Below are 24,304 nucleotides of genomic sequence, written 5' to 3'. Positions count from 1 at the left end.
CGCCCTGAAGCCGGGACTTGGCAACGTCTGACTACCACTTGTTCCTGCACATGAAGCGCGAGCTAGGTGGCCAATGCTGACGATGAAGTGAAAACTGCTGTGGAGTCTTGGCTACATTCGTTGGTGGGAACCTTCTATGAAGAATGTATAGATAAATTGATTACCCGCTACGACAAGTGTGTGATTATTGGTGAAAGCTATGTTAAAAATAGTTTAAGGTTTGGGCTTTCATATACAAATAAAATTGTGTTAAAAAAATGGTTTTACTTTTTTTTTATTTTAAACTATATTTACTCTGAACACGCTTCATACATACATGTATATACTGTACATAGAATATTGTCATACAAAGTGTCGTTTGATTACTGCTCGTTTATTCATCCAATAATAAGCATGAACTTATATTACAATGTAAACTTCCTTATAACTATTGTCTGATAAATATCAATATGGTATTTCAGTAGTTCAAAAGAGCTCATCAATCTTATGAAGAGCTTTTTTTGTTATATATGTCTTTATTAGACTTAAATATATTAAAATTTAATCACATTGAATGTTAAGGAGCAAATGGTTATAAAATTTAACCCTAGTGTAAGAGAGTATTTTTACAAAATTCAAGATTATGCTTTCGCAAGTTTGCTCTTGTTTCTTCCATTATAATCATGGTTGTATCCTAGCTTTAAAGTGTTTCCAAAGTTTATTTCATACACAGATCAGTTTCAAACACATAGAGGCTATATTTTGTTATATTCACTGAGGAAAAATTATCTTTAATTGATTCATTGATACCAAGGTGATAAATAACTAATTCAAATATTTGTTTTTTAACCTTAAATTTGATTCCATAATTTTATTTGAAGTTGCTCCACGAAGCTTAAGCCAAAAGCAAAGAATGAGTGAATTTATGCAAAATAGGGTTTACTTCTATTTTTTAGAAAGGAGTCCTGAGTCCATCCTTCCATCTATATCCATCAAAACTAAACAGAGGCCCATCAATTGACATCTCATTTAAAAGGCCCTGATAAAAAGAAGAAGAACAGTGGAAACTAGAGCTTTCTATCTCAACTTATTACAAAAAGGGAGCTAATTGAAATTAATTACGTTAAAAGCATAGATGGGTCCTACTCAACCTTAAATGGACAAAGATAGAAAAATGAAACTCAGCACACGCCTCTAGGAAACAGAAGCGAACCATTTCCCTAAAAAGGGGCTTTTTGAGAGCCGTTTAAAGTTTTTTAATGTAAAGTTACAGTAGCATTAGTAATTACAATTACGTTAAACAATAAAACGACTAAAACTTACTAACCTGTGTTTTTTTATATCAGATGTTCAAACTGAGTTTGACAATGTCCAAGATTGTTGTAGAAACTTGAAACGGCACGCTGTATTGATTCACACAGGATTTTTTGAATTTCTGCTACTATTCTGTCCACAACGTCATTAATGCACTGGAGTTTCGTTTTATAGATGATGTTGTTTTTAATGTGACCCCACATAAAGTGGAGATAGATCTGGCGATCTTGGTGGCTACTCGATACTTCCTTTTCTGCCTATCCAGTGAATTGGAAAAGTATTGTTTAAATACTTACGGATATGAAGGCCATTCATAGTGTGCAAGGCGCTCCATCCTGCTGGAACCAAATAAAATTTCATTACAGTTGTTGGTTGCTACTTGGATAGCTGGATAAACCTGATTTTGTAAAATTTTCTGATATACCTCGGCATTAAGGTTTCCATCAATTAAAAAGGGCCAACAAACTGATCCCTCACAATGCCAAGCCAAACGTTTAATTTTTCAGGGTGCTGGGTATGTTGCTTCTCATCAGATGAGAGTTAACATCAGCCCAATAACGAGCATTGTGTCTGTTAAATGTACCGTTTAACATGAAAGTTACTTCATCTGAGAAAGCATTGTTCTTTAATCTAATTGTATTATTATCAATGTTACACTTCATTATTTCACAAAATTCTACTCGACTTTTTAAATCGTCCTCACTTAACTCATAAACTAAACAAATTTTGTACGCTTTATAACCACTGTTATGTAAAACTTTACAAACTGATGTTTGTGATATACCTAATATTTGAGAAATGCTTCTTGTTGAGGCTTGAGGATCTTCTACATCAGACTGTAAAATGTCAAGTAATAATGCTTCGGTTACAGCTGATTTTGGTTGTCTAGGTTTGGGGCAGTCTTTAACGCTGCCTGTTTCCTGGGAAACGGTGGATTGTTTTTTGAACTCCTGATTCAGATACAGGGTTTTGATTGGGATAAGTGTAATTAACTATATTCCTTACTTCATCATAAGATCTCACCCAGTCTCTGTAGCCTACCATCATCAGGATCATAATACGCTCTTGTTCACTTAACAGTCACTTAACTTTGTTAATCAACTAGAAACTGAACATGATACCAGACTTCCTCAAAACTGATAAAATAAGGGGAGCCAGCCCTGTAGGAAGTAATACTGTAAAACAGGTTTGAGTTAGTAAGGAAAGTTTGTTTTTAATGGATCTTTATATTTTAAAATTTTGAGCCGCCCCCACAAAGTTCCATGTTGGGAAAATGGGCAAAGTTGTAAAAGTGACTAAATGGTTCACTTCTATTTCCCAGAAAGGTGTCCCGAGTTCCATCCCTCCATCTTTATCCATTAGAAACTAAAGAGAGTGTTTCAATACTTTTAACTCATACTGTGTGGTCTATTTATCAACTAATTTTCTTGAACTTTGTATTATTGTTAACTTGATTTGTAATTTAAATGTGTAACTAAAATGTAATAACTGTAACTTTTTATCATGCATTGTTTTAAAATATTTACGCTTTAAGTTAAAAAAAAAACAACAATTTTTTAAATTAAGCTTTATGAAATTTTTTATTGTTTTCTGTACTTAGGTCCTTACTTTATAAAGCTATATGCCAAATTTTAATATATTGTAACAAATTGAAAAAGATAAGTGAAAAATACAAAATGGTATCTGCTTGGGTAATTATTAAGTTTTTGAAAGTTTGAATATAATATTTTGATTTATCATTAGTTCTGGAATAATACCTGAAAGTATTGATAGAGGGTTCTGTAGTAAAAACTCTGTACTCTGTATATTGGAATAAAAACTGTTATTACTCTAGTTGTTATATACATGCTATGGATAGAACTTAAAGTTGGCTAATCTATTAAATAAAAACAGACTGTAAAAACTACTTGATTGTTGATAACTGGAAGATAATAATGAGTGTTATCAGCTAGAATTTGACCAGTATCAGTAATTGACAGGGGCAGGTGGCAAGTAAAGCCTGTCTATCACAGGTTCAAGATCGACTGATTACAGCATATATTATAGCTGGTGGGGCAAAGACAGACAATCTGCAACAGGATCAAACCAACACAGTGGTCAGCCAGATTGTATGCATTTTGTATTAAAATTACTGAAAAACAAATGGATATTAATTTAACAGTCAATTGTAAATTTTACTCTTTTATGATTTGTTAGTTATGTTGTTAGTTAAGAACTCTTAGAAAGTTGTTGTCTAATCAACCATTTGTGAAATAATACTCTTTCACCACTTGTTCTTTAATAAATAACTGTGTCCAGAGAAGTAAGTAAACTTTTTCCTTTATATTCAGGTAGTAATATTCATATAAGGATAAAAAATTGGTATACATTAAATGACCACTTGTCTAATCAAGAATCAAGAAGTTTATTGCAACAAAACATTCACAGATTTTACAACTTCAGATGTTGTGTGAACAGGTTGCTTGTCAATAATAAATACTAAATCTGTAATACAATTACATCAGAATAAAACTTACATTACATTAAAATATTACAAACATTAAAACATGTGATCGTAAAGACTGTCATGTAAAAACTCAGTTATGCTATAGTAAGCTTTACTAATTAGTAGACTTTTAACTGAGTTCTTAAAACAAGACATTTTAAGCAGTTTTAAATGAGGAGGAAGCTTATTATAAAATTTAGTTCCCATATAACTTGGTGAACTTTCAAATAATGTTAATTTGTGTACAGGAAATTGCAGTCTATCTTTAAAACGGGTGTTATACTGGTGCTCATGTTGCTTTATATTTCCTGAATTTAGACGATTATGAATACAAATTAAACAACTATAAATATACAATGATGGAATTGTCAATATTTCTAAATCTGTAAATATTTTTTTACATGAGGTTCTTATATTCAAAAATAGCATGGTTCTTATGTATCTCTTTTGAATTTTGAGGACAGAGATAATGCCAGAGCAGCTGCCCCATATTTGTATTCCATACTGTGCTAGTGAATAAAAGCAAGAATAATAAAATATAAGCCTAGTCTTAATGTCTACCAACTCCCTTAATGTAAACATTTGGTAGCAAGCTGAACTCAGTTTTTTGTTTAAGACATCTATGTATGGTCTCCAGGACAAATTTTTATCAATAAGGAGCCCCAAAAATTTACTAAAATCTACAGCAGTCAGAGTTGTATTCTTGAAATTTATCTGAAAATTTGACAGGGTCTTGCTTTGCAATGTTTGGAATTTTACAATTTGAGTTTTATCACTATTTAGTACAAGCCCATTATATGTAAACCATTTTTCTAAATCTATGAGCGAATTAACAATTTCTGATTTAATATGTTGTCCTCGGTTACATTTTACTAGGGATGTAGTATCATCTGCATACAATATCAAATTATTTTTAACATTATAAGGCAGATCATTTATAAAAACAATAAACAATAAAGGACCCAAAATAGATCCTTGTGGTACACCACTACATATGTTTGCCCATGATGATGTATGTTTTATGCCATTATTGTTGAGTAATATTCTTTGCTTCCTATCAGTAAGGAATGATTGGAACCATTCCAAAGGCTTACCTAAGATTCCATAAAATTTAAGTTTACTTACAAGTAATGAGTGATTTACACAGTCAAAGGCCTTGGATAGGTCACAGAAAATACCAGCAGTATCCTGCGACCCATCCAAGGCCTCTAGAATTTGCTCAATCATTTCAGATGCTGCCTCAATAGTGCTGTGGCCAGAGCGAAAGCCATACTGATTTTTACAGAGGAAACCATTGTTTTCTAAATATGTACATAATTGCTTGTGGGCTATCTTTTCAAAGACCTTCGATATGCTAGGTAATATTGACACTGGCCTGTAGTTGTTAGGGTCTTGCCTTTCCCCTTTTTTAAAAACTGGTATTACATCTGCATATTTAAGTTGCGAGGGAAATTGACCGCACATGAAAGAGTGGTTAATAATTAAAGCCAGAGGTTGTGAGATGTAAAACGCAGAAGCCTTCAGCACTTGCACTGGGATCTCATCCCACGCAACGGATTTTGTGTTCCTCAGACTCATTATTACTCTATGGACTTCTTGTGCACTAACATTTTTAAAGACAAATGAGGCTTGCTTATTACAATTAAAGTTACTTAAAAGTTGAATCGCAGAGTTGATCTGTGGGTTTGCACTAATTTTATAAGTAGTATTTACAAACATAATATTGAGGTGATGAGCAATGTGCTTAGTGTCTACACAAATTTCATCTTTTATTTTGAGTCTTGTACAGTCTTGTTTTTTAGTCGTACTAATACCTAACTCTGACTTCACTACATGCCACACAGCTTTACTTTTGTTTTTGGAATCACTGATATATTTACAGTTATACATTCTTTTAGCAGCAGTACAAACTTTTAAAAAAATGTGTTTGTAATCTTTTACATACTGAATAAAATTTACATCATTGCTAGATTTTGCTATTTTATGTAGTTCCCTTTTTTTCTTACTTGACTCGATTATACCATTTGTAATCCATCTCTTGTTTTTTAAAATATTTTTAGATCCACATTTAGCTTTGACAGATTTATAAGGGAAAGAAGATTTAAAACATGTCTTAAAACTGCTAAGAAAACTATTGAAATTCTCCTGCACAGTGCTTAATTGACAAACATTCCATGATGTATTACTAATACAGTCAACCATACCAGCAATATTCTGAGCTGTAAATATCCTTTTTCTAGTGGAACCTTTTTGTGCTGTAAAATCATTCTTACAATCAACTGATATTAATAAGGCTCTATGGTCAGATAAACCTAGCTCAATATTTAATAGTTTACTTTGCTTAACTCTATTATTGGTAATAATGTTGTCTATACATGACATAGTTTCTTTAGTTACTCTAGTTGGCATTTTAAAATTGTAAGTATACCCATATGAAATCAGTAAATTTAAAAACCTATTTCGTAAATTGTAATCTCTGCATGACTCCAAAATATCAATATTAAAGTCTGATGTTATATAAACCTGGTTTCTTTTAGATTCTCTTTTTAGTGCCTTAAATAGTTTTTCAAGTTTAATCAAAAAGCCATCTACATTGGACTTATTTGTGTTATGATAAATTGAAATAACAAGTTGGCTCTCATTAGGGATTGCTATACAACAACTCTCAAAAACGAAATCTTCTTTGAGAGAAACAATCAAATCATTTCTTTCAATAAACTGTGTACCTTTTTTAACTAAAATACAGGAACCTCCTCTAGTACTACTTACCCTAATATAGTGAGAAGCCAATACAAAACATTCAAAAGTATTCAAATTTGATAGCTGAGAGCTGTTCAACCAGTGCTCATTGAGACTAATGACTTTAATGGGAAATTTATTTACAAACATTTGTAATTCTGTTAACTTTGTAAAGGACAGAAGACCTTGAACATTGTAATGAAGTAACCAGTTATTTCTATTAACAAAAGTATTTTCTAATATGTCTAAGTTTTCAATATAATTCTCATAATCATCTACACTTGTACATTTTGTCTAAAACCAACTTCAACTCTGTAATACTATTTAAAATAATTTTATTACTATCGCTACTCCTCATTTTTGATTTAAAGGGGGCCAAACATTTAGGTTTAAAGGGTTGGTTTGATTCCCACCGACACTAAATTTAAACATTTTCATTACATCTGAATAATGGGAAACAATTTTTATGTCATCATGAAACTCAATCGGACACACTTTAGGGTTATCTATATCTTAAATATTGATTATCTTTTGACAAAACTAGTTTTTAAACAATAAACAGACTTAATGTATAAGTAATATTGATAATAAAATGTTTTAATTGGCCTGAGGCCAAATAACATGACGAAACCATCATACCATTAATTTTAAAATAAAATAGTTTGTTCTAAAATCTAATTATAATTTAAGGCTTTTTTCTTTGTTGATTCCCTTTGTAACTTTTTGAGCTGATCATCTTATAAATCAGTTTTTAAATGGTTACCAATAACTTCTAAATTTTGATGTTGTTTTTCTAATTCTCTTAAACGCTTTTTCGTTTGATTTTTGTGTGTTCTTAGCACATTATAATCATATTAAATAATAGATTTTAATTTTTCTTAATTAACACAAAATCATTTATTTTTATTTAAATCCTTACAAACAACACTCTTTCCCATTAAGTCAATTTTTAAATTTTGGTTTTGTATTTGTAGATATTTTAATTTATCTTTAGTTTAAAAATGCTTTATTTTATCTTTTAATTGATTGATATGATTTTTTAGTTTATATTCACAAAATTTGTAATTAAATGTAAAACTTCTTTTGTTAATTCTCTAATATTTTATATATATAGAGAAGTACTATATATACTATATATATATATATATACACACACATATATATACAGGGTGTACATAAAGTCCTGCACGGGTATAATATTTTCTGAACGATAACAGATAAATAAACAAGATTTGGTACATCAATACTACACCTAAAAATCTACTTTTTGAAGGAACTATCAGTTTTCTGTAATATCATGGGGACGTCCCGCAAGGAGTCAGAAGGAAATCTTAAATAGGAGCATAGGTCAATATGGACATCATTTTAAAGGGCTTATCTAGCAGAGTTTAATGCCGCAAACCGCACTCAAAAAGATTGATCCAGTACAAAATGGCGGCTGTTCAAAGATTTTACTTGGTTACATTTTATTAGTAGCCATAACCCCAGTAAAGCAAAACTGCAACCAAACGAATACTGCAGCTAACTACTACATTATGCTTGTCAGTTGTACAGAAGTGAATTATGACATTAGTTATCCTCAAGGGTTACAAATTTGGTCCTAATATATTGATAACGGGGAAAACCTGATAACAGTAACAATATTGACCTATGCTCCTATTTAAGATTTCCTTCTGACTCCTTGCGGGACGTCCCCATGATATTACAGAAAACTGATAGTTCCTTAAAAAAGTAGATTTTTAGGTGTAGTATTGATGTACCAAATCTTGTTTATTTATCTGTTATCGTTCAGAAAATATTATACCCGTGCAGGACTTTATGTACACCCTGTATATATATATATATATATATATATATATATATATATATATATATATATATATATATATATATATGTGTGTGTGTGTGTGTGTAATGTATATATGTATATATAGAAAATAATAACATAATGTATTATATTGTGCTATTATTTTTTTAGAAAGTTTATTATCAGGTGTTTCTTCTTTTGTTTGTTTATTTGATTTTATTCAGTGTATGTTTATACAGTCTACTTGATAAAGTTGTAATCACAAAGAAATATTGTACAGAAAATAATTGTAGTTTTCTCTTAAAACTGCTTTAAGAGTATATATTATAAAAGTATATATATATATGTTAAAGTTTATAAACCCCCACTCTCTTTAATCACCAGATCTCATTTGCCATCTGGTTTAGAAACAATTCCAAATTGTAAAGATTTTAAACAATAGCATTATAATGGATTGCTTATATAGGCAGTTAAACCTTTTAGGTTAATTTTGTATATCAAATCAGGTTATTGTCTTTATGTTAGCATTTACAGAACATTTCCATATAACTTCACCCAACATGACCACCAGAGCTCAGCACTACTCCCCGTTTAAAAATTTGTCTATACAGGTTGGCACATATGTCAGTTTCCTCAGAAAAGAAATTTAAAGGCGTTATAGGCTAATTGAATAATACACTTTTAGGCAAGAAAACAAATTCATTATATGAAATTACTTACATATTACCATACAATGTTATTGCAGTTATTCGAAATGTCCACCTTGATTTTGTGTACACTTCATACAACGACTAAGAACCGAATCATAAATTTTTAGCAATAAAGATTTGTCATTATTAACAAGTTCAAATGCATTCTAATTAGGTTTCTGAGTTCATTAAGATTTTGCGGTTTTGAAGCATTCACAGTCTTCTTTATAAAACCCCACAGTGAAAAATCACATGGGATCAGGTCAATCAATTGTATCACGGCGACCAATCCATTCATTAAATGTGTTATTTCAAAAAATCTCGAACTTGGATACCGAAATATGCTGGAGCACCATCTTGTTGCCAGATGAGCAAATGAATATTGAAAACAGGATTGTTTCTAAACTTGGGAACTACTACTTCTTGCAGCAATTGTACGTAACTTTCTGAGTTAACATTTCCTTGAAAAAAATAAGGACCAATCAGTGCAGTACTCGAAATACCTCCCCATACCATAACATCAGGCACATTGAGTTCTGTTTGGATTATATTATGAGGATTTACATCTGACCTGTACACGCAGTTATGCCGATTAACGTGTCCATTTAGTTTGAAACTTGCCTCATCACACCACAAAATTGATCACAAGAAATTTGGATCAGCCTCTGAGCGGATAATTATTGTCTCACAGAATTCCAGTCGCCTATCGGAATCATCCTCGTGAAGCGCTTGGAGTAAAGATGGATGGTATGACTTACTTTTTAATTGCTTTAAAATTCTTTCCACGCTTCTTGATATTTCTAGTTCAGCAGATGCCTTACGAGTTGATTTACTGGGACTGGCTACGAAAGCTTGAGCAACTGTCTTGAGGTTTTCTTCATTGCAAATTGATCGTGGACGACCACACTTCGTGGCATATAAAACGCTTCCTGTGTTTTCAAATTTCTTATTTAACTTTTGCATATACTGTTGAGTGGGTATCGCGACACCTGAATATTTACCACTAAATTCTTCAATTATTATAGCAGTATTGTTATTATGCTTCCTCCACAACTGAAGGATGTAAACTCGTTGTTTCGGTTGTAAACATTTTAAAAACACACAAAAAAAAATAACAGATGCAAAGAGCGTCACTTAACACTAGCCACTGGAACAGACAACATTTTGAACTTACTCTGTGTTGCTGTCAACTTAAAATTGTTACCAACCTATCGAAACAAAATATCCCCATTTATGGGGAAACTGACGTATGCGCCACCTGGTATATCTATACTATATACTGTAACATAGCGTGTTGATTTTTTTTCTTGTAACAACTGTTCCAAAAGGCCTAAACTAGTACAAAAATTGATTTTATATATGTCTCAGTTAAGTTCATCAGACAGCTCTCTACACCATTTCATGTCAATATGGCGGTTTTTAAAACTTTAAAAAAATTCCTTGAAACCTAGAGAAAACGTAAAAAGTATCCTGGAATGCTCCTGGTATTAGGAAAACATGTCCTAAACCTATTTTAGTAAACAATTTTTGTTTATCTTTAACGGTTTTTGAGATATATATTACATGTAAATTCTATAAGACATAAATTCTTACTATTTCAGTTGTCACAAAACCTACTTACTTCTTTTGATTGAGAAAAAAAGTCTATTTATTCTTCTTATTTTTGGTTTCAGCTATAATATTTTATGTATGTGGATAATCTATAATCAATACCGTTTTACAGGTGAAGAATAACAATATTCAACATGGGCAATCAACTAGTTGGGATTGCTCCATCTCAGATTTTTCCAGTTGAGCATTACCTAACTGATCATACAGATCTTCAATATGATATGAAGTGAGTTTAGTGTCTAAATATTTGATGGTTTCCTTTTTATGTACGAGATGTGATCAAAAAGTTCCAGGACTTTTTATATACTGTGGGAATGCAATGTCTCACAGCGATACGGTTGGCAGCATTGTATTCCCTGACTCAATAGTAACACAGCTGTGTTTGCAGAATCATAACATCACTGAAAGTAACATTAGCACAGTTTGTTTGAGATTAGTTTTATAGAGTTTGGCTATTTTTTTGTTTAATGAAAATGAAGGTGAAAGAATAGCAACATGTTTGTGTGAAGTTTTGTGTGAAACTGAACAAAACGTTTTCTGAAACCTTTTTGATGTTACAAGAGGCTTTTGGTGAAGAATGTCTAAACCGATCATGTTGCCATCAGTGGTTCAAGAGGTTTAAAGATGGCCGAACATCCACAGACGACGATGCTCGTTCCGGACGCCCTTCAACGTCAATCAATGATGGCAATGTTGTTAAAGTGAAAGCTCTCGTATGATCAGACCGTCGACTAACAATCCGTGAAATGGCAGAAGAGTGTAACATTTCATTTGGGTCATGTCAGGAAATTTTAATTAAAAAACTCCAATGCGTCGTGTTGCAGCAAAGTTTGTGCCAAAACTGTTGACTGAAGACCAAAAACAATACCGAATTCATGTTTCTGAGGAACTTCTTCAAAAGGCAAATGACGACGAAAACTTCTTGGATCATGTCATTATGGGAGACGAGACATGGGTTTTTGGTTACGATGTGGAAACAAATGCCCAATCATCATAATGGACATCAAAAGGCTCTCCAAGACCCAAGAAAGCATGTTGTCAAATCAAATGTGAAGGTCATACTTATGGTTTTCTTTGACTGTAAAGGTGTCGTTTACTATGAATTCCTTCCACAAGGTCAAACAATTAATCGTTTTGTTTATCTTGAAACCCTCATAAAATTGCTTAATGCTGTGAGAAGAAAGAGACCTGAGCTGTGGCAAAGCTGTGGTGATTGGGTCCTTCACCATGACAATGCTCCTGTTCACTCTGCATAAGTTATCCGTGACTTTTGTGTAAAAAACGCAATGACTGTCATTCCTTAGCCCCCCTACTCATCTGACCTGGCTCCAGCAGACTTTTTTCTCTTCCCGAAGCTCAAGAGACCCCTGAAAGGATGAAGATTTCAAACAGTTAAAGAAATTAAAGAAAAACGATGGAGCTGCTAAACACCTTTACAAAAGAAGAGTTTTCTGGGGCCTTTGATCAGTGGAAACACCGGTGGGAAAAGTGTGTAGGTGGGAAAAGTGTGTAGCTTCCCAAGGGGAGTACTTTGAAGGAGACAAATTCGAATAACCTGTATTTTGTATGAATAAATGTATAAAAATTCAGTCCTGGAACTTTTTGATCACACCTCGTATGATTATAATATTTTTTGTCATTAACTGATTCATATCATACTTAATGCTGCATTTAGTTCTAGGCTTAAATTTCTCCTCCCTTGATTTTGCACTTTTTAGTACAACAAAAATGAATAGAAGATTTAAGTTTTAAAATATTTGGTCTTTGAATCGATTTTTATATTTTCTTAATTAAAATCTCTTATTTTTGGTATGTTAATAACTAATACAATATAATATTATAATAGTGATGACAACTATCTAACTTTATATTAAAATCAACAATATAGTAATAAATATGAGAATGTAATAAGATAAGTTATAATAAAAATACAATTAAATTTTCAAAAATTTCAAATATAATTCAATTTGGTACTATTTCAGCTTGGGCAGTACACGATTCTTCAAAGTGGCAAGAGCACGGTCACAAGAGGGGCTGATCGTGGTAAAAGTCTTTGCAATTCATGATCCAACTCTGCCCCTGTCCATGTATCGAGACCGCATTGAAGAGATTCGTAACAGGCTGGCATCAGCCAACAATTGTCTGCCTAGTCAGCGAGTCATTGTGAGTCAGAAGTCTGTGGTTCACTTACAAATTGAATAAGCCCTTCTGGCAGATGATTTGTTATGGACCCTGAGTACATCACAAGAACCACTTAATCCTAGCAAATTATATTGGTTATATCCTAATAAATATTTATTTAGTTGTAAAGTCAAAATAATGAAATGGTTCCAGAGTAATGTGTCAGATCGCTTACAGATAGACTTGTTAAAATGAATAATTGAGAATGCAATTCAATGACATCTTAAACAATTTTCTGATATTGAAATAATCTGAAGAACAACTCTTCATAGTAGTCCTTATTTATAAAAAAAAAAAAAAAAAATTAATTAAAACCTAGTCTTTGTACTACATATTCAATGTTTTAGTTTATTTTTGTTTTTATTAAAAGTTTCTTTTAAATCACAACTAAAAAATGCATATACTATTTGGTATTTTACTACAATAGTTTTTTAGCCTTTATATATATATACTAGCTGTTTCCCGCGGCTTCGCACGCTTTTCGTAAGTTTTGCCCGCGTATGAGCATTTCTGGTTGAAGTAAATTATATTTCCAACCCCGATGTAGATTTTACCTTGATGTCACGATCAAGAAAATATGTCAAAAATGTATTGTACATGCATAATGTATTTTATTACAAAGTGGTCTACCACTCAACCTTTAAGTTCAACCAAAAATTTAGTTTAGACAATTATACATCATAACTTAGCGCCTTCAAATAGTGTTTCACTGTTTAATATACGTATCTATCTCGTAATTGCAGGTTATAATGTGCAGGCGCTTTGAAAACTTTTCTTCATTTTATTCGTTTATATTCACGACATAAGCGAATAATTCAGATAATAACTATCCTATCTTCTAAGTTAGACTAAATTACGGATACATGTGAAATTTGATTGAAATTGGTTCAGTCGTTTTGGAGTTTATTGGCAACATACATCGTGACTCAAGATTTTTATATATATAAGATATATACATATATATAATAATTTTATCTTTTAAAAAGTATTATAATTTGTTGATTTGGTTATCTATTTACCCTTTTTATATACGAATCAACTTATGTGTGCGAATAGACTCATTTGGATATTCTAGGTGTGAATACTTTGGGTCTGTGAACATGAGAGAAGGTGAAGCCTTCATCCGGGCCTGAGAATGAACTTCTGTCAAACATTCATTTTGTAAAAGATTCCTGAGTCATATAACATTAAAATTTTGTAGTACACCATAATGTAATAACAATCATTCATTAAACCAATTAATAAATAAAACAATAAAATTAGTAAAACAACAAATAAAACAATAAAATTAGTAAAACAATTAACAAATAAAACAATAAAATTAATAAAACCATTAACAAAACAAATAATGAAATTGGTAACAATATAATATATTTAAATAACAAAATGGAGATTAAGTATTGAGTTTCTTATCATAATAAATTAAGTTCCTTAGGAGAAAACACTTAATCTTCATAACTAGATTATTATGTTTTTGTCATTTAGAAATTCGGAAATCTTGTAAGTAGGCCTTTTCGACAAACATACTTTTTATTCTATCTTAGCAATTTTGTTGATTTTATTCATTATTCTCTAATAAAACACTTTGAAAATATTAGTACTGAAATCAAGTGAAAAGTGCTATGATGTTGTTGTTACCCTGATCCTGGTAAGAATTAAAGTAATGAATGAGGAATTGAATATCACAATCGAACCATCCTTACTTATTACTATTATACTTTGGGAGGCCTTTTTTTATTAATATTTTCTGATGAATACAGTCAGTCATGTCAAAATGCCTTGTGAAAAGAAAAACAATGTGACAATAAACAATAGTCACTAGTATTATAACTTTCACTTCCATATCCAGTAATTGTAGACTGTCATAACAGTCTCCTGAGTGGAGGAAAATTAGCCATAGGCCTAACCTTGACTAGTAATAGTAGTAGTATTAGATTTATGTAATAATCAACCAAATTTAGACTGCAATAGTCTTAAAAGTACAAGATTACAGACATTCATATTTTTTGGACATTACATAAGTTTAATTTTGCTAGTAATGACATTTTTGGCTCTCCACAAATCAATTTAATTTTTCTTACATTATTCAGATTTATGAGTTTTATTTTTAGATTCACTTTATTATGTTTAGATGATTCTTTCTGTTAATAAAAATGTTTAGCAATGTGAAATGTACGTTAATGGATTTATTTAACTTGATAGCTGACTGACCGTGCGGGGTTTCTGATGCGAGGATATATAAAGTATAGCCTATATGATCGTATCTCCACCAGGCCATTTCTCACTTCTTTGGAGAAAAAGTGGATTGCATTCCAACTGCTATATGCTCTACACCAGTGTCATCGCCTTGGGGTTAGTACACTTTTAATTTTAATGTTTGAGTTTTGTGACATTCAGTCCTTTTTAAATTAGGATTTTTCAACTTGATCTATGAAAAATATTCAAAACAATGTAAAAAGATTTTTGAACGTTAATTTTGGAGTTACAAATTGTTAAATGACTGCAAGTTTTACTGCATGTATCATTGTAACAGGCTAATGTTTTACATACTATTTAGTCAGTGTCTCTTAATTCAATTACTACATTGAAAGCAAACCTTCTGATAACTGAATACTGATAACTTTTTATTTTGTTATTTTTTTCTGATTGCTATTTGTTTATTTTGTTTTGTTTGTTATTTATGGTATGTATTGTTAGAGAACAGAGCAATATTCTAGTTAGAGAAGGCTAGATTTTTTTAAGTACAATCAGTGCATGAGTCAGTTATTCCTCATTTTATCTTACACCTAGGTGAGAAGACCATGTTGCTTGAATTACTGTAGCAACCGGGTTAGTACTACTTTATCCAAGACTTTGCAAAATGGGTGATTGATCTGTATTTGATGGTGTCATTACTTGATCCTCTTTAGTATTGTAAGAGAGATATGAGTACGGAAACAATTCATGTAATAGCGATTGGTTTATAATAATCAGTGGTGATCTAGTGTTTGCATTGTTTAACCCTCAGATTGACGATCTGGGGATATTCCTTTGATTATGGTGATTTGAACTGGTGATCAATGGATCATTCTTCAATTTGCATTTTTTGCTATTACCACTTATTATAACACTCATATAGGGGAACAACCATATGATTTATATACTGTTAAAATATTATGAACAACTGAATAATGTGATGCCTTTATTTATTCCTATATATTAACACTTTCTGACTCGCCAAAAAATAATTGCATAGCAACACACTTGATGGGGATTCGCTTAATTTTCAGTTGTTTGTGTGCTTTTAAAGTTTTGTTGAATAGTAAAATACATCTCCTTGCTATCACGTATGGTTTATACATATATTAATATATTCTAAATAGTTATTAAAGTAAGTAAAATTATTCAACAAAATAAATTAACTCTATTCAGAGCAATAGAAGTCATGTATTTTAATATGAAAATGAGGCCTAAAACTGATTACATTATTTAATTGCACTTTACCCTCATACTTACAATAGATTGAAAACTAAAACAAAATTGGTATTACTACGAAAACATCAATAAAAGTACAGAGGTCCCAATTCACAGTGGCTCGACTATTTTGTTTACATCGGCAGACAATTCACTCAGCTGGAACTTTTGTTAACAAACCAGTAAATGTAATGTGAATAAACGGCTGTAATATTGTTTCAAATAGTTCAAACTATTCCTGAGAGGTAGCAGCAAAATGCAGAGCCAATAGAACCCAATGAGCTCATCTCATACGTCAGTAACATGAGACTAGTTCGCAAGCTTTGCAGTGCCTGTGATGACATGTTATTTGCTATAATTTATGTTATGGTGTGATGAGTTTCAGATATATTTCCAGTATATATACTCAAATGTCTTTAATTTGTAAAAAAAAAACATAAAACTATACATTTTTTGTAAAATTAAGAAAATGTAGAACATTCTGGCTGTATTAGAATTTTTTCTTTATTTATTTATTCACATAACAATCTTATATAAATTAACTCCCACCTCTTTTTATTTTTTAAACCAGTTTTTATAACTTTAAATGTACCAAAATACTTGACATATGTATATATATGTATGTATATAGTGTGTCTTTTGACCCTTTATTAACTTTCTTACGATTAGAGATGAAGTAATTTAACTTTAGGCTTATTTATATAACCAACTGAGGAGTTCTATGATGTATGAAAATTGTTGATACCCCTCCAAAATGGGATAGTTCAGAGTTAAGCTACAATTTTGAAATAGGAACTCCTAGCGACTTATTTTTTCAAAGGTATTATAAAAAAGAAGAATAATGGCAAAAATTAGAGGTCTCTAATGTTACTCTATCAAATTTAGTGACTAAAGTTTCAAAACCCCATTGCTTGTGAATAATTTTGTAACGAAATAAAATGGTAAAAATCTTAAAATCACACTTTATTTTCAATCAGATGATATGCTTGAAATGGCTACCAGGTACTTCTTGACGAAAATAAAGGCTGAATTCAAAACTGCGTCTCACATTTTGTAAGATTTCAGGTGTGATTAAGTGGACATCAATCCTTGTACTTTTAATTGGATGATAGAATTTTTAATTAAAAAATTATGCAACAAATTTTATTTTGTATACGTGTTGATAAAGAAATTTGTAATTCTTTTATCAACACATTTGTATGCACATTTTTTTTATTGTTTCCTATGTAATTAGGAACAAGTATAACCTAATAAGTCTAAAAAGACTAAGTATCTGTATTAGGATATGACTTTTCTTATATATTAGTGCAAAATAATCTGCACTCGCATAAAAATTGTCTCATACTTGGCAAATAGCTTGTACCAGCTGTAAAACATCAAATGAAGATAAATAATTTATTTTTATTTTATTTATTAATTATAAATGAGATTAATTACAATGCTATATGTCAACATCTAGTAACATAATAATAAATATTTAAAAAGCTGATCTAGTCGACCCTCAGCTCTTATCGGAAAAATCCTTGGGCCAATATTGGCCCTTTGCATTCAAAGGGTTAAGGAGTATTTTATTAGTGATTGTTACGTAGAATCGTTGTTTAATAATTGTCATTCAGTTATGAGCATCATGAGAATATAGTAGATGTATATTTTTGTTAATCCACGTATTGAGGGAAAGGGAGAGAGAGAGACCATGGAGACCTATACTAAAACTATAGTTACTTAAACATGACAAATCTACAAGCAGTCTCTCACATATTGTATTGCTACATGATGTTTGGTTTTATTACAGTACATTTGCAATCGGAGGAGGGGGAAGGGGAATTAGTGAGTGCTGTGTACTATCTATGTATAAAAATAAAACAATCAAGATGTTAAGGCAGTTAAAAAAGAATTGGACCAACATGTTATCAAATCAACAATGTTTATTAAAAAATATCCACATTAACAAGTTTTGTGTTTTTTGTTTGTTTTGCAAGTACACCAATCAAAACATAAATAAAGGAGGATTCATTGAATTAAAAAGTTAGCGACAGGCTCCCCACCATGGCGATTCGTGACGATTGCCCGGGAGAATGCTAATTAAAATTGACTAGAAATAAAAATTTGAATTTTTCCATTACGTATATGAGTTATAGCTTCAGTAGTATAGCATGCATTTTAATTAAAAAAATAACATGTTTTAAATAAAATGTTAGTGAAAGATATTACAGTTGTTATAGGTAGAAAAAGATATCATTCCCTCTGGTCCATTTTTAATATATTTACTATTTTATCTATATATTACTATTTTGTTATTATTTATTACAAGCGCGCATGTGTGTGTGCAAATTTAACATTTTTTTTATTATTGTGTTCTGTTCTTAGATTTGTCATGGTGATGTAAAATTAGAAAACATATTGGTTACATCATGGCACTGGGTATTGCTATCCGATTTTGCATCTTTCAAACCAACTCATCTTCCAGAAGACAATCCAGCAGATTTCTCTTACTTTTTTGACACTTCTCGGCGGAGAACGTGTTACATTGCACCAGAAAGGTAGTTTATATTTTATAAATCTTTACCGTTTAACTAGTATATTTAAACATACATTTATTATGAGAATTGTTGCACATTTGATACATTTCAAGGGTATTAAATGTACATTATTAATTATTGTTAATAATTTTAAATAATAGGTTTTTCTTCTTTTGTTTGTTTATTTTATTCAGTAAATTATATATATTAGTGCAATAATACACACACACACACACACACACACACACACACACACATATATATATATATATATATATATATATATATATATATATATATATATATATATATATATATATATTATTGCACTAAACAGTGCTGAAAAGCCAGCTCTGTACCGTGTTGTTATTAACTAGTAGGCTGGATTGAGTCTGAATGGTTTAATTTTAGTTTTAGTTTAGAATATTTTAGTAACTTGACGAAGTCTATTGCACTGTTGATATGTTTAAAGACCAATAAAGATCTTGAATCTTACTGAGTTCCTCTCTAAAACCAAATTTAAATGTAGAGAAAATCAATTCGTTTCTAAACCCTCTGACTGATAATAAGAAACTCCCAGAATGATACACTGGTTGTTGTTTTTGCAAAGTATATTTTTTGGATATTAGAAAAAATGTGTCTTTGCCATTGGTCATCGGTTAATAACTTTAAAAAAGGTTTCTAATAATTTTGATAAAACGGGAAGTAAAGGAGGGGGAGGGTTAGAGGACTGAAATTATGGTTTTATTTCTGTCAGTGTAATGGGAAATAAAAAATAATGAACTTTCATTCATAAAAGGTTTAAATATGTTGTACCAAGGTTCTTAATACCGATATCTATACATGAGGAAGAAATACCCTGCACTCTAGTATGTAAGTCAACAAGCTGGAGTTCAAGACTAGTAAAAAATACTTGTAGCCTAACCATAATAAGAAATTCATATCCTTCATCAATGTCTTTTGTTCGTATTTCTTCTTGTTCTCATATTTTTTCCTCTTTCTCTTTCATTAACTCACATTTTATGTGACCATCTTTTATTTTGTGATAATGTTCTCTTTCTCGCATTCTTTTGCAAAGTAGTAACTCATTTCTACTTAGTTTATTTTTTATTCTTGCGATTTTCGATCTAAAAGTTATTAAAATTAATTATTGTTGTTATAATAGTTTTTACGTAAATGTATGATGTTTTATTGATTGATGTGTAAGAGTTTTAAAAATAGATAGTTACTGTATAATTTTAAAATACAGTGATAATCAAAATAGCTTTCAAATTTTATGGCAAGCAGTTTGTAAACTGTAGCAATAACAATAACAAACAAAATAGAATAGTTTTATATAACATAACAAAAAACTGTTGGCTATACAATGAATAGAGTCAAACACAACTGAAATCATCAAAAACGTCCGCATTGTGTGACTATAGCAAACTCACAAAGAAACTATCATTAACCCCATCAATAAGAATTGATATACTATCTTGTGTTAAAAAAAAAAAATAAAAATAAACATTTATTGTAATAATGCTCTATTGAGTTATTTAGACATAAAATATATTTACTTTTGTAATTTAATAGATAGATTGTACTTATTTCAAAATTAGTGTCCAAACATAAGAGCGATAACCAAGTTGTCTTCATAAACAAAAATAACTCCGACTATTATAGGCAGGAGTAATGATATTTAATATAATATTATCTAAACAAATCTGTAGAATAGAATAGAATAGAATAGAATAGAATATTCTTTATTGCACATATTCTTGGAGAACAGGGCAAAAGTCATGTTTATGTTACAATTGGTGTATGAGTTATTTGTTTGTCAAAAATTGTGTGTTCTACATTGAAACAAATTCTTGGATTGTGTAAATTGGTCGCTCCAGTAGCCAGTTTCTCAAGGAGGCTTTGAAGTTCTTTTCTGGCAGTCTTCTTAGGGATTCAGGTAGAATGTTGAAGAACATTGCTCCTCGATAAGAAGGTTTCCTCTCAAATAAGCTGAGATGATGTTGATTTAGGAGAAAGTTGCTCCTGTGTCTGGTTTTTATAGGAGTGTCTGTCTCCAGTCCTTGCTTGCCCTGATTTGATTGTATAGAGGATTGTCTCTTGGATGTTAGAGTCCTACTACAGTCAGAATTCTCAGTTCTTTGAAGGCTGTTCGGCATGTGTCAAGTGGTCCTAGTCCTTTTAGAGCTCTAATTGTCCTTTTTTGTAGAACCAGCACCCTTTGGAGATTTGAGATTGTCGTGCCTCCCCAGGCTATCAGGCCGTATCTCAAGTGAGATTCAAACAACGAGTAGTATGCTGTCATAGCTACATCAGTGTTGCTGATTTGTGCAATTCTTCCTTATTGCGTAAAGACTGCTATTTAGTTTTTGACAGAGCTGGTTGATGTGTGGTTCCCAAGATAAATTTCGGTCCAAGGTGAGTCCTAAATATTTTCCGAAATTCTATTGTAGTTACTTCTGGGAGACCATGATAGTTATTTTGAGTAGCTGTAAAAATTAGTTGTTGGGTTTTTGATTCATTTAAAACCAAATCATTTAGGTTGCAATATTGTTTAGCCATATTGAAAGCTACAAAGGAGTCAATGTCTAGTTGATCTTTGTTTTTGTTTGCTACAATAAGGGCTGTATCATCAGCGTACATTACCATTTCACAATAGTTTTGAAGGTATTCTGGAAAGTCGCTAGTCAGAAGGATATACAAGACAGGTCCAAGAACAGAGCCTTGCGGCACTCCTCTGCTTACTGGTAGTGGTTCAGATTTACTTTTTTGACTGTGTTGTGTGTAGTGTAAGTAATTTCCACAATCTGTGTCCTATTGCTGAGGTAGCTCTTGAACCAGTCTATTTCTTTGTCAATGATTCCCAGAGTTTGCAGTTTTTTTTGTAATGAGCTTGTGGTCTAGACAATCGAAGGCCTTGGTAAAGTCCAAAAGTATACTTGTGGCTATATATCCTGCTTCCAATTTATCAATGATGGTTTCAATTAGTTGGACCAGTGCTGTTGCTGTAGATCTGTCTTTTACAAAACCATGTTGTCTCGGAGTAAGAAGGTGGTGCTGTTTGAGATGGTCCAGTAGTCTAGTTAGCACTACTCGCTCCAGGATTTTGGAAAAAGTGGAGATAAGTGAGATTGGCGATAACTGGTGGCTTCGTCAGTTGCTCCAGTCTTATATTTTGGATAAATTTTTGCGAGTTTCAACCCGCTGGGAAAAAGTCCCTTGTAAAAGTGATTTGTTTTTATAATAGTTGTTAGTGGAGTTGATAATTTCATGTTTGCATTGTTTGACCAATTTAGAAGATATTTCATCGTCTCCTGTTGATGTTTTTGATTTTAAGGTGTCTATGATGTCTCCGAACTTCTATTTCATTTGTCTCCTGGAAAAATTAGTCTTGGTATTTGGGGTATGTAAATTTGGTTCTATTGTGTGTGTTGTTGTTCGTTGTTCATTTCCTTTCCCTTTGGTATCAAGTGTTTCTGTCAGCAATTGTAGCAAAGAAGCTATTTAAGTAATTGGCAATGTCTATTGGAGAGTCTGATGCGTATAGTCCTGTATGTTTAAGCGTTCAAGTTGAGTTTTTTCTGATCTCTCTTTTCTTTCATTATTAATCACTTTCCACATGGCTTTTGATTTGTTGTCAGATCTTTCAATGTAGGAGGAGTTAAGCTGTTTTCTTAGTGTTTTTAGTTTTAAATCGTAGGATTTTTTCCTTTTGGGCTGTTTCTTTTTTGTCGTCAGGATTGGCCCGTAATGTGTTCTCGATTTAGTGCTTCTAAAGTATGCATTTTTTAGCGCCTGGCTTTCATCATCCCATATATTTCTTGGTGGGATTTCTTTTATGTTTTACTATTTTGAGAGGGCAGGCTATGTTCATTGCAGATTGGAGGATCCCATGAAACGCTTTATAAGCAGCATCCACATTGTCTGTGAGCATAACTTGTGACCAGTCCTGTGCTTGTAGATTATACCTCAGTTCTTCTACGGTTCTTGTGTTTAAATTGTCTTTTGTATGATTGTGTCTGTGTGGGGCTTGTCATGTTTGTAGAGATAAAGCATAACTGGGCAGTGTGATCTGAGAGGCCTGTTTTTAGCACTCTGGTTGATATTTCAGTTTCGTTAATGTTTGTGCATATGAAATCTATAGAAGTCTTGCTGTGACTGGTTATTCTTGTAGGGGGTAGGTGAAGTCTGCTCAGTCCATAGCCGTGAATCATATCGTCCAAGTTTCTTCTGTCGTTGCTTGCCAACCAGGTTGTCTACATTGACATCCCCTATTACGAGTACCGGGTTTTTAAAAGATGTTATTTTGTCCAATTCAGATGATAAAATATCTAATGCTTCTTCCAAGTTGCTACTAGAACTCAAGTTTGTTTCATTAGAGAGATGTGACTTTTTTCCTCTGATCCTTATTTATTCACTAGTTATCTGGGTAAATTGCTAAGCAATTTTTCAATTTATTCAGTAAGAGTTCTTCTACCTAGACCTGAATTTGACCCACTGTGCGTCGATAGAGCAACCATTTGGCTACTCCTGTATTTCTCACGCCACTCATAAATGCAGGATGGTTTGCAGGCTGTCTTTTTGTTTTCTATCATGTAATGGTTTTATTCTGTTGAGTTTTTTTTTTATGCAGTTGTAACAAACTGTTACTTTAAATATATTTGTTGCAGATTTATCAAGAGTTTAGCGTCAGATATGAGTCAATTGCTGCCTTCTGAGGAAAACATAAAAAAGGGGGATCTCACACCAGCTATGGACATATTTTCAGCCGGGTAATTGTTATTTTATAATTATGTTAATTGTAACAAAAAATAATTTCAAAAGTTACCCAGCTTATGTAAAACAATGTTTCAAATTTCACATTTCACATTTTTCAAATATGTGTAAAATGAAGATTAAAAGGATTATTTTCATGTTGATGAAAATGATGAGTCTTCAAATGTACAAATAGGTTTTTATTCTGAATCTTATGAAATTTGTCACTCACTAAAATTTTTTAATATAAATCAAGTAAAATCACCTATTGACTCAAAACAGCAGTTTTAGAAATAAGTTACAATTACGGGTAAATATGTTGATTTAAAATTGGGTAGTGGGGTCGAAATAAATATTATCTACATTTATTTGTTGAATAAAATATATAAAAACTATAAACTAAGTAAAACCAGTATTAAACTTTTTTTTTAAACCCTTGGGAACAGTTCAACTGAAGCTAGAGAAGAAAAATACAATGATTGTTGTTAGATTTGTAGTATTGAAACAAATCCAATATTAGGTCTACAGATGTGTAGATTAGATTTGATAAAAAGATACAACCTATTACAAATAGTACTGTTGAAACCCAGAAAAAACTGAGTTTTTAAAGAAGAATGCAGATGTTTTCAGTGGTTTAGGGTGCTTTCCTGATTAATGTCACTTAAAACTGAAAGAAAATGCTATTCTTAAAGATTCTCCAGCAAGGTGGGTTCTACTAAAAATTAAAGATAAACTAATAGCAACTTTAGATTGTCTAGTAAAAATAGGTATT

The 24,304-nt window shown here is 31.5% G+C and overlaps 1 protein-coding gene across 1 annotated transcript in view; it reads left to right on the top strand.

Moving 5' to 3' along the window:
• Window positions 1-3,361: 3,361 nt before the first annotated feature.
• The window catches only part of LOC124371284 (phosphoinositide 3-kinase regulatory subunit 4-like), a 60,245-nt gene continuing 39,302 nt past the window's right edge, over window positions 3,362-24,304 (top strand). The window contains exons 1-6 of the mRNA XM_046829625.1: window positions 3,362-3,595; window positions 10,737-10,850; window positions 12,607-12,787; window positions 15,008-15,157; window positions 18,626-18,798; window positions 23,448-23,549. Of these exons, the coding sequence (XP_046685581.1) occupies window positions 10,759-10,850; window positions 12,607-12,787; window positions 15,008-15,157; window positions 18,626-18,798; window positions 23,448-23,549 (698 nt within the window). The 5' untranslated portion in view covers window positions 3,362-3,595; window positions 10,737-10,758. The remainder of the gene's footprint in view (window positions 3,596-10,736; window positions 10,851-12,606; window positions 12,788-15,007; window positions 15,158-18,625; window positions 18,799-23,447; window positions 23,550-24,304) is intronic.

This window comes from Homalodisca vitripennis, unplaced genomic scaffold (assembly GCF_021130785.1).
Source record: "Homalodisca vitripennis isolate AUS2020 unplaced genomic scaffold, UT_GWSS_2.1 ScUCBcl_1206;HRSCAF=4532, whole genome shotgun sequence".
NCBI lineage: Eukaryota > Metazoa > Arthropoda > Insecta > Hemiptera > Cicadellidae > Homalodisca > Homalodisca vitripennis.
The sequence above is the reverse complement of the archived record's forward strand: the minus strand, read 5'-3'. Positions and strand labels throughout refer to the sequence as shown.